Raw genomic sequence first — 12,093 nt, forward strand, 5'->3', positions numbered from 1 at the left:
TCCAGTCAGCCMACTGTTTCACACGCCCTTGCTTGCAGCTCTAATATTCTGGGTTAGGTCTGATGATGTCATCAGTTGTAGGATATTAATTTGAGGCAGAAACAGGAATTATTCATTATTATGAGGAATATAATTCATGGAGATTTTGAATTTTCTAAGTGGATTTTACAGATCTAACTAGAATGAGTGACATTTAAAGGATGGGTAGTGTTCTAGAGAACACATTCGTGAAGAGGGCACGAGTGTAACCCATGTCTTTTGCTGTATTTTTTTGTGCAAATTTTGCACTCAGAGATACAGTAAATTGGCCAACTTCCATAAGCTATACATTTTATGTTGAAAGCCAATAAATGTTCTATAAAACTTTATTTTGAATGATCCATGTCTTACAATTGCTCTCCATGTCTTTTAGCATCTGTAAAACAAAATGCTGTGGAATCAATAAAAGCTTATCTTATCACTATTACAGTTGTTAGAAAGGAGTATTAGGTAACTTTCAGAAAGGATGTAAAGGGATAACCCCTTTCTTACAAACAATAGCCTATTGTCATTTACATTTCTGGGGAACCGAGTCATTTGCTTTTCTGGGGAACTGAACTCCCAAGGTTTGTTTTGAAACGAGTAAGTGAATGAGACGATGTCCGGAAATGTCTGACTTGTGCTAACCTCCTCTGTAACGCCCTAGTTTGAATGCAAACCATTTATTAACCATGCCATGTGATGTTCTTTTTGTCCTGTGGAAGACTTCAAGGTCACACTTTATTTTGGATAGTCCATCTGTAGATGCTCTATAGATAGTTTGTTGATAGCATGACCATCTGTTGATTTGTTACGGTTAAGGGTAGGTTTAAAATATGGGTTACGGTAAGGGTTAAGGTTAGTAGATAGTTAGCTGAAATGTTACTGATAGTCTGTCGATAGTCCATCTGTAGATGCTCCACAGACTATGCAAATAAAGTGTTATGGGCTTCAAAGACCCATATTGAAGCAAGGTACTGTAAATTGGTTGATAACTAACATGTCAAATAGCCTAGAAGTAGGGTTCCCACATGAAAAAAATACTACAGTTTACTATAGAATACTACAGTACTTACTATATAATTCTATAGTAAACTGTAGTATACTGTTAATCAGTTCAGTGACTGCCTAAATCCAACACACCTGGTCTTCCAGGTCAGTTAAACCAAAAACATGAAGTGCCTGTGGCACTCCAGGACCAGGGTTGTCTACCCCTGCTGTAGAATACTATACCACACTGTAGAATCCCTCGATCATGTGTAGTACTTAATATAGAATATTTTAGTATATAGTAAATACTACAGTAATTACCGCAAAAGAAGCACTGTAGTAAATACTACAGCAATGTCAKTAAAAACACTACAGTCCACAAAAACACAAMTTTTCTTTACTATATTAAACACTGCAGTGTTTAATTTGCAAATACCCTGCCCATTTCCCTCCCCTGTATCGCAATTTGTGCCACCCATAAGTGAGAAACATACATGCCAAGTATAGACCATATATTAATTTCCCTGCAGGTTACTGAAAAGAGCAGAAGCACTGAACTAGCTGTTCAGACCCCAGTCCTACCTACATACAGGTTATGAAAAATGTGCTGTTTTAGTATTTCTCCAGTAGGTTTCTTGAAGGAGAAAGCCTCCACTTCTATTTCAAAGTGTAACGCTCGTCTGATGAAGACAGCTGCCTCTGATTGAGAACCACACCCGGCCAAACACAAAGAAATAGAAAACATATAAATAAAGAAACTAGAATGCCCACCCTAGTCACACCCTGGCCTAACCAAAATAGAGAATAAAAGCCTCTCTATGGCCAGGGCGTGACACAAAGATAGTAAAACAAAAACACCATGTCTGCAAAAACAGTAATACTACAGTATACTAGTCTTCGTAAATACTACAGTATACTACAGTCTGCAAAAACACTACAGTAAATACTACAGTATACTACAGTCTGCAAAAACACTACAGTAAATACTATAGTATAGTACAATACGCAAAAACACTGAATTAATTACTATAGTATTTTTTTTTTTTTATACTTCAGTATTTATACTATAGTTAACTGTAAATACTACAGTAAAGTATGCAAAACACTGCAGTGAATACCACAAAATCACTACAGTATTTATACCATAGTATACTTTAGTATTTTTTCATGTGAGTTGTTGAACAAGTGGTCAAATGAGACCAGAGTACACCTTTTTTTAATTATTATTTATTTACAAGACTTTGGAAATAAGACTCAAAACAACACAGAAATAATACAAAGATATTGAGTATTTACAGTGCTAGTCCTCCRCTGGCAGCTCTATAACAGGAAAAAATGGAATGGTACAKACTTGATCTAAATCAATACCTGGTGGCGACAAGTAAACTGCCTGATACATTAAACATATATGTCCTTTAGACCTTTTYAGTGACCTATAGAACACTTACATGAAAACAATTTAAATATAATCAGAAATAAACATAGGCTGTGTACAAGGTCTTATCCATGTTGAAAAGGCTGACAGATTAGGCAGCATTGGCAGCTTTAGGGSGAGAAAGTGGTTGTGGTCTCGGTTTCCATGGCGGCCGCTGAGCTCCTCTTGCCGCAGGTGTACTGGAAAAATCTCTCCTGCCTCATACAGCCCAGATCCTTCAGCAKCTTCAGGAGGTCGCGGCGGAACTTCACTCCGATGAACGCATACACAAAGGGGTTGAGGCAGCACCTCAGGAAAGCCAGGCACTGGGTGATGTCAGAGGCGTAGAGGAGGCTGTTGTCGTAGATGCAGTCCTTGCTGCCCCCCTTAGCCGCGTCGAGAGTGGTCAGCAGCAGTACCAGATTATAGGGCACCTGGCAGAGCAGGAAAACCGCCACCAAAGTGAAGATCACCTTGATGGCCTTGTTCTTCTCAAAGCTCCGGGCCTGGCACAGGGTCTTCACAATGGCGCCGTAACAGAAGGCCATGATTAGGAGCGGCAGAACAAACCCCAGGACCATCTGGCTCACCTGGATGGCCACGCGCACCTGGTCTGAGCCGGCGGTGTAGGGGGTGCAGGTCTTGTTGCTGATGTTTGTGTAGGACATCTCGGGCACAGAGAAGACCAGCGCCATCACCCAGATGACCACAGAGGTCACCTTGCTAATGAACACTGCCATGGAGCGGTGGCGGTGGGCAGAGACGGCCTTGGAGATGGCGAAGTACCTGTCGGAAAAATGACAAAAAGTAGGCTTTATATAGCAGGCTCATATAATACTTTAGTGAACCATATACAAATATTTACAGAGATAGAAGCAGATCAGCCTATTCGGTCACAGCAGAGATAAGAGCAGATAAGCCTATTAGGTCACAGCAGAGATAAGAGCAGATCAGCCTATTAGGTCACAGCAGAGATAGGAGCAGATCAGCCTATTATGTCACAGCAGAGATAGGAGCAGATCAGCCTATTAGGTCACAGCAGGACGCACACTGCAACACGTTTCGATCAGGMTTTTATTTAACCAGGTTAGTCTTTGAGAACGCTTTCTCATTTGCAGTAACGTACCTGTCCACGCTGATTGAGGTGAGGAGGAACATGCCGCTGTAGAAGCTGACCTTATAGATGGTGTGCATGGCCTTGCAGATGAACAGGCCCAGCACCCATTCTGTCATGGAGTTGGTCGCCCAGAGGGGCAGCGACACGGCGAACAGCAGGTCAGCGATGGACAGGCTGAGCAGGAACACATCGGTCCCRGTCTTCAGCCGGTTGAAGTAGACGTAGGTACCGATCACCAGGATGTTACCGACCAGACCGAGGAAGCAGATGAGGGAGTAGAAGGTGGGCATGAACCAGGAGCGGAAGTGGCGGTTGGATTCCTTCTGGCATTGCTGGGTCCAAKAGTCATAATCCAAGTCAGTCTTGTCCATGGGGTAATCAGTGTAATCAGTGATGGACTCTGTAGTCATTTTTTCATTCTGAGAGAAGCAAGTCTGAAAAATAGACAATGGGACATACTGTAAATCAGGATAATTGATGATTGACTGGTGTAATCGTATGCCTTGAATTCTAATAAAATGTMATTCAAATAGATTAGTGTTCAGGTTCAGGTAACTGGGTCCAAAATAAAGCAGACACAATGTACCCTGCATCTGGCCCCTTGATAAACTGCCATGCTTTCAGATAAGTATACCACTTCCTGAGAGGAAGTTGTTCTATACAGTATGTTCTTGAATGAAAGACTGTGGTTAGTACCAGTGTAGTGTTTGTGCGTTTCTGTGGGTAGATTATGTGTTATTAAGTGAGTTATAAACATATCAGTTAATTGATCGTCTAAAAAAAATTATATCAAAAGACTATTAATACTAAATACAAATGATATTGTATGATATGGTATACTGAAGACTGTTCATCCATTGTTCTTACCTCAAAGTRGGTCCAGATCAGCAGAGCTGGTACTAAGATTCGTATATCTGAAAAACARATAAGGTGTGGTTAAAGCTCTAGAGTATCAGTTGATCGATAAATAGACTGATATGTTAGTTGACTACAGTGCCCTGCAAAAGTATTCATCCCCCTTGGCGTTTTTCCTATTTTGTTGCATTACAACCTGTACTTTAAATAGATTTTTATTTGTATTTCATGTAATGGACATACACAGAATAGTCCAAATTGGTGAAGTGAAATTTAAAAAATTACTTGTTTAAAAAAAATTCTTAAAAATGGAAAAGTGGTGCATGCAAATGTATTCACCCCTTTGCTMTGAAGCCCCTAAATAACCTCTGGTGCAACCAATTACCTTCAGAAGTCACATAGTTAGTTAAATAAAGTCCACCTGTGTGTAATCTGTGTCACATGATCTGTCACATGATCTTAGTATATATACACCTGTTCTGAAAGGCCACAGAGTCTGCAACACCACAAAGCAAGGAGCACCACCAAGCGGCACCATGAAGACMAAGGAGCTCTCCAAACAGGTCAGGGACAAAGTTATGGAGAAGTACAGATCAAGGTTGGTTTATAAAAAATATCTGAAACTTTGAACATCCCATGGMGCACCATTAAATCTGTTATTAAAAAAACKGAAAGAATATGGCACCACAACAAACCTGCCAAGAGAGGGCCTCCCACCAAAACTCACGGTCCAGGTAAGGAGGGCATTAATCAGAGAGGCAACAAAGAGACCAAAGATAACCCTGAAGGAGCTGCAAAGCTCCACAACGGAGATTGGAGTATCTGTCCATAGGACCACTAAGCCGTACACTCCACAGAGCTGGGCTTTACGKAAGAGTTGCCAGAAAAAAGCCATTGCTTAAAGAAAATCATAAGCAAGCACGTTTGGTGTTCTCCAAAAGGCATGTGGGAGACTCCCCAAACATATGGAAGAAGCTACTCTTGTCAGGTGAGACAAAAATGTAGCTTTTTGGCCAAACGCTGTCTGGCGCAAACCCAACACCTCTCATCACCCCGAGAACACCATCCCCACAGTGAAGCATGGTGGTGGCAGCATCATGCTGTGGGGATGTTTTTTATCGGCAGTGACTAGGAAACTGGTCAGAATTTAAGGAATGATGGATGGGCGCTAAATACAGGGAAATTCTTGAGGGAAACCTGTTTCAGTCTTCCAGAGATTTGAGACTGGGACGGAGGTTCACCTTCCAGCAGGACAATGACCCTAAGCATACTGCTAAAGCAACACTCGAGTGGTTTAAGGGGAAACATTTAAATGTCTTGGAATGGCCTCGTSAAWGCCCAGACCTCAATCCAATTGAGAATCTGTGGTATGACTTAAAGATTGCTGTACACCAGCAGAACCCATCCAACTCGAAGGAGCTGGAGGAGTTTTGCCTTGAAGAATGGGCAAMAATCCCAGTGSCTAGATGWGCYAAGCTTATAGAGACATACCCCAAGAGAGGTGGCTCTACAAAGTATTGGCTTTGGGGGGATGAATAGTATTGCACGCTGAAGTTTTCAGTTACTTTGTCTTATTTCTTGTTCGTTTCACCCCMMAAAATATTTTGCATCTTCAAAGTGGTAGGCATGTTGTTTAAATCAAATGATACAAACCCCCCAAAAATCCGTTTTAATTACAGGTTGTAAGGTTACAAAATAGGAAAAATGTGAAGGTGGTAAATACTTTCGCAAGCCACTGTATAAGAATAACCTTTGGAAAGAGTTCAACACACGTCACTTATGATAATACATAGGAGTTGATGTCCCTTGTTATTAGCATATATTGTTTTTCTAAGTGTAAATAATGAATTTGAGTTGTCTCAACTGTTAGGTATTTAGCTTGTACCGCAGGATTCCCCAATAAGTGGCCAATAGGCCAAATTCATCCTACAGGTGATTTTATTTGGCCTCTCAAGTTTTCTGAGCATAAAGTGTTTGTTTTTGGACATAAAACACTGGAAAATCACCAGGAAGTCAGCTCAAAGTGTTTGGGATTTCTGCAGTTAATTTGCAGTGTGCAAATYATTTATAACTATGTTCTGGACCCGTGACCATTCACTCAAGGAAAAATATTCACACGGATGAATGTAATTGAGGAGCCCTGTTGTCCAGTGTGCAACAAAGACATAGCAAGGACATCTGGTGGTAACAGAAGGGGATGCACCAATTGATTGGTTGTTCAAAGATATCAAAGCATACCCAAATATGAAAAGCATTAAAACTATAATTTTTTTAGAGRCAAAAAGAAASAAACAAACAAAAAACACGATCAAAAATACCCCTTTGRCTCGTCCCCCTGAGGCCCATCTGCWAGCCTGCTATCCCCGGCCTGCTAGCTGTCTGAATCGCCGTGCCTCCAGCTTGCCTAGCTACTCACTGGACCCTATGATCACTCGGCTACACATGCCTCTCCCTAATGTCAATATGCCTTGTCTATTGCCTTGTCTATTGCTCTTTTGGTTTGTGAGCTAGCCCTTTTGTTCCACCCCCCACATATGCGGTGACCACACCTGGCTTAAATGGTGCCTCTAGAGACAAAACCTCTCTCATCGTCACTCAATGCCTTACCTCCACTGTACTCACATCCTACCATACCCTTGTCTGTATAGTATGCCTTGAATCTATTCTTCCGCGCCCAGAAACCTCCTCCTTTTACTCTCTGTTCCGAACGCAATAGACGACCAGTTCTTTTAGCCTTTAGCCATACTCTTATCCTACTCCTCCTCTGTTCCTCTGGTGATGTAGAGGTAACCCAGGCCCTGCAGCCCCCAGCATCACTCCCATTCCCCAGGCGCTCTCATTTGTTGACTTCTGTAACCGTAAAAGCATTGATATGCAACTTTTCAGGGAAGTCCGGAACCAATATACTCAGTCAGTCAGGAAAGCTAAGGCTAGCTTTTTCAAACAGAAATGTGCTTCCTGTAGCACTAATTCCAAAACGTTTTGGGACACTGTGAAGTCCATGGAGAATAAGAGCACCTCCTCCTAGCTGCCCACTGCAGTGAGGATAGGAAACACTGTCACCACCGATAAATCCACTATAATTGAGAATTTCAATAAGCATTTTTCCACGGCTGGCCATGCTTTCCACCTGGCTACCCCTACCCTGGCCAACATCTTAGCAACCCCTGCAGCAACTTGCCCAAGCTGCCTCGGTCATCCCCCTCTTCAAAGGGGGAGACACTCTAGACCTAAACTGTTATAAACCTATTTTAGCCTTTCTAAAATCTTCAAAAGCCAAGTTAATAAACAGATCACCGACCATTTAGAATCCCATCGTACCTTCTCCACTATGCAATCTGGTTTCCGAGCTGGTCATGGGTGCACCTCAGCCACGCTCAAGGTCCTAAACGATATCATAACCACCATCAATAAAAGACAATACTGTGCAGCCGTCTTCATCGACCTGGCCAAGGCGTTCGACTCTGTCAATCACCGCATTCTTATCGGCAGACTCAATAGCCTTCTCAAGTGACTGCCTCGTCCGGTTCACCAACCACTTCTCAGATAGAGTTCAGTGTGTCAAATCGGAGGGCCTGTTGTCCGGACCTCTGGCAGTCTCTATGGGGGTGCCACAGGGTTCAATTCTCGGGCCGACTCTTTTCTCTGTATACATCAATGATGTCGCTCTTGCTGCTGGTGATTCTCTGATCCACCTCTACGCAGACGACACCATTCTGCATACATATGGCCCTTCTTTGGACACTGTGCTATCAAACCTCCAAACGAGTTTCAATGCCATACAACACTCCTTCCGTGGCCTCCAACTGCTTTTAAATGCTAGTAAAACTAAGTGCATGCTCTTCAAACGATTGCTGCCCGCACCCTCCTGCCCGACTAGCATCACTACTCTGGACGGTTCTGACCTAGAATATGTGGACAACTACAAATACCTAGGTGTCTGGTTAGACTGTAAACTCTCCTTCCAGACTCACATTAAGCATCTCCAATCCAAAATTAAATCTAGAATCTGGAAATTCTCAAACCTTCAAAACAGAAGTGACTCGGTTACGAAACGTATCATGAGTAAACCGGGGCTGTACCTGCAACCATCTCAGTCTTACAAACCTGGTTCCAGTTTCAGTCTTTCTACACTCAATTGATTTGAAACACTTAAAAAGTGAATTAACAGTTCAAAAACATTAATTAAACAAGTGCAGCAAATGTCAGCGATTCACAGATATTGTGTTAATAAGAAGTAGAAGCTCAATTGAATGATTACAGCCTACTGTGGCTATACAGCTGTATGGCTTGTTATCAGCCTTTCCATCTTAGCACCCTACACCACATACACTATGTTCACCTAACGGAAGCACATTTACTAATTTCGTATATCATTGTCTACATGCATGCCGCAATTGACTGGACACACTGTTTTGCTAAACTTGCCCCATAGTAGTGCGTTTTTAGTAATTTAATTCAATATAACCCATACTTATACAAAACATATTTATCTATTTATTTATTGGACAAATAAATCTTAGAACAAAACGTATTTATATTCCTTTTGATAAAAGTGTTAGTTGTTATTAGTTGAAAAATTGCAGGAAGCTAATATCCAATGAATGATCAACTATTTAAGATGTTCAAATCGCTTTTCCACAGTTATGAAATTGTATGAAACATTGAATGATGTGCTCACCTTTGACAGCGGTCATGTTGATTGAGAGTTACTACTGTGCGTTCTCTCAGTACACAGGTTGTGAAAGTAGAGAGACAGCCCGCTAGTCTAGATGAGGCTGTGTGAGGCGCTAGTTTCCCCTTTGAACTATACTAAAAAAAGTGCCCCTGGTTCATAGTTACACTCCCGGTGTCTTGTAAAAAAACAATGATTAGGAATGAGAGTCAATGCAAATGTTGTTGGTTTTACGCATTGTGCAGGAGTGTGCGTGAAATTGACTGAATGAACAATTTGAGGTAGTATAATCTATATGACATTACAGAGAGATAGAACTGCATCCCGCTTGTAGTTGGTGATTTACTACCTATTGAACATTGCTGTTGAACTGTTRMATACAGCTATTGCACACTATGAGAGGAAATCGGTGTACATGTTGTTCAGCACAGACACTCAGACACACAGAGATCTCAGTGACCACTGTGGTCGAGGGAAAATGTATCGTCTGTTCTATTTTCAACACACAGTCACTAGAAAGATAACACCATTACACTTGTGCTGTTGACGCTTACTTTTCTTTGTAGTCTACAGTGAGGAATAGGCTACATCAGTTCATTGAGAACACAATATATAGCTCCTAAATTGGTATATATTTGGTTTCTCATCTCGCCATTACAACCCCATTACTTATCAATAGGCTTAGATGTTAATGAAATTGGCCATGCCGTCTCCGACTGAGTTTACAGCTGATGTTGGATTAAAGGCCATTAGATATTGATTTGAATTGTATTTTTTATTTTTGTCTACTATTTTCTATTGTCTGCAGTTTATCCCCACACCTGCATGTACTTTCAGGTGGAGCAGGGATGAAGGTGAGGAAAAGCTCAGTGTCCGGGTCAAACAGGGCATACTGCTTATCATTACAATACATGTACTGTATGTACTCTTAGAAAAAGGGTTCCAAAAGGGTTATTCGACTGTCCCCATAGGAGAACCCCTTTTGGTTCCAGGTAGAACCCCTTTTGGCTCCAGGTAGAACTATTTTGGGTTCCATTTAGAACCCTCTGAGACCATACGGGTTCAACATGGAACCAAAAAGGGTTCTCATATGGGAACAGACGAAGAACCCTTTTAGGTTCACCTTTTTTTCTAAGAGTGTACTAATATGTTGGATGAAAAGGCTGTTTTACAAAGTCTGTATTAAAATGAAATCTTTAGCATTGCAAATAACCCACTTTGAGTTACATTTAGCTAGAATAAAAGTACAAATATAACTAAAAAACAAATACTGAAAAGTATTTATTGCACAAGTAAGTAACAGACAAGATGGAAGCTCTTTCTGTGAACAACATGCATTGAAGGGACTATTTTTAAATGTCTTACCAATTCTGGGTGTTTGCCAAACCAACAGCTACAAAACAGGCCTCCCAGAGCAAGTGGCTGATACGTAGAGTACTTCTAATGTGAGATAGACTCATTACAGTCAACGCTTCATGTGTGTTTAATCCAAAATATTATAGATATACTAATGTTTCTTCATGTCCCCTTTGTCAACTTCGACAAAAGTCTCAGTCATTTTTCCAAAAGTCCCTTTCACCAATACTCATACGGTATAACGTTGGTCATTGTGTTTACCATCACAACACTTTTGTTTAGGCAGTGGTGGCAGTTCCACTGCTGTCTTGGTTTATCTTGGTCAGTAAAGGGCACGTTCAGTCTTATTCTCCCCTACTCTCCAACAACTCTGCACAAGCTGCACACCTCTCTGCCTGTGCGGTTGCGGCTTTGAGTTTAAGGCGCTCAGGAAAGGAACCCAGCAAAGAAACACTAACCACAATTCTGTGCAACAGGTGACTGCTGCAGAGGGACGACTGTGCATATCTGCGCCTACAGTAAAGCTGTGACAAATCTCATCACTATTGCAAAAGGCTGATCATAGAAATATAGTTATTATAACGGACAATTATGAGCTGCAACAATTTGACTGGTTCACTCATGGGTAAACTCAATAGGTCACCGGCCCACCCATCATGGATGTTGATTTGAATGAGAATGTCTTTTCTACCAATTAAAATTATATGGGGCTGCTGGTATGGTTCCTGCACATGGAATCTAGCTGCAAAAGTGACAGACATTTTGTAAGTGTGCTAGCAGGAAGATGACTGTAGCTGTACCTTTATCTAGGATGTTAACCCAGAAGCCAGCCACACCAATGTGTCAGAGGAAACACCGTACACCTGGTGACCATGGGACAAGGACATCCCTGCCGGCCAAACCCTCCCCTAACCCGGACGACGCTGGGCCAATTGTGCACCGCCCCACAGGTCTCCTGGTTGCGGCCGGCTGCAACAGAGCCTGGACTCGAACCCAGAAGCTAGCACTGCGATGCAGTGCCTTAGACCACTGCGCCACTCGGGAGGCCACAATCATCACGTTTGCAGACGACACAACAGTAGTAGGCCTAATTACCAACAATGACGACACAGCCTACAGGGAGGAGGTCAGGGCCCTGGGAGTCTGGTGCCAGGAAAATAACCTCTCACACTTCTATCTTCTATAAGGCCATCAGACGGTTAAATACTGTTAAATAGCCATCACTAGCACATTAGAGGATGCTGCCCTATATACATAGATATGGAATCACTGGCCACTTTAATAATGTAACACTTGTCACTTTAATAATGTTTACATATTTGCATTACTCATCTCATATGTACAGTTGAAGTCGGACGTTTACATACACTTAGGTTGGAGTCATTAAAACTCRTTTTAATTTAAACAATTTAAAGGCAACGCTACCAAATACTAAATGAGTGTATGTAAACTTCTGACCCACTGGGAATGTGATGAAAGAAATAAAAGCTGAAATAAATAATTCTCTCTACTATTATTCTGACATTTCACATTCTTAAAATAAAGTGGTGATCCTAACTGACCTAAGACAGGGCATTTTTAGTAGGATTACATTTCAGGAATTGTGAAAAACGGATTTAAATGTATTTGGCTAAGGTGTATGTAAACTTCCGACTTCAACTGTATATA

General features: G+C 41.6%; 1 protein-coding gene across 2 annotated transcripts; it reads right to left on the minus strand.

Annotated features, from left to right (window-relative positions):
• Positions 1-2,228: 2,228 nt before the first annotated feature.
• LOC111982844 (C-C chemokine receptor type 7-like) lies at positions 2,229-10,737 on the minus strand. Of its 2 annotated transcripts, none has more exons than XM_023966473.3 (4): positions 10,435-10,737; positions 4,407-4,453; positions 3,549-3,973; positions 2,229-3,208 (listed from the first exon to the last, which is right to left on the minus strand). In XM_023966473.3, exons 3-4 carry the CDS (start codon positions 3,947-3,949, stop codon positions 2,554-2,556), a joined length of 1,056 nt encoding a protein of 351 aa, XP_023822241.1. In that variant the 5' UTR covers positions 3,950-3,973; positions 4,407-4,453; positions 10,435-10,737; the 3' UTR covers positions 2,229-2,553. The 2 variants fall into 2 exon arrangements, with proteins under 2 accessions (XP_023822241.1, XP_023822163.1); XM_023966395.3 differs by lacking the exon at positions 10,435-10,737 and adding an exon at positions 9,076-9,155.
• Positions 10,738-12,093: the final 1,356 nt, after the last annotated feature.

This window comes from Salvelinus sp. IW2-2015, linkage group LG1, assembly GCF_002910315.2.
Source record: "Salvelinus sp. IW2-2015 linkage group LG1, ASM291031v2, whole genome shotgun sequence".
Lineage (NCBI taxonomy): Eukaryota > Metazoa > Chordata > Actinopteri > Salmoniformes > Salmonidae > Salvelinus > Salvelinus sp. IW2-2015.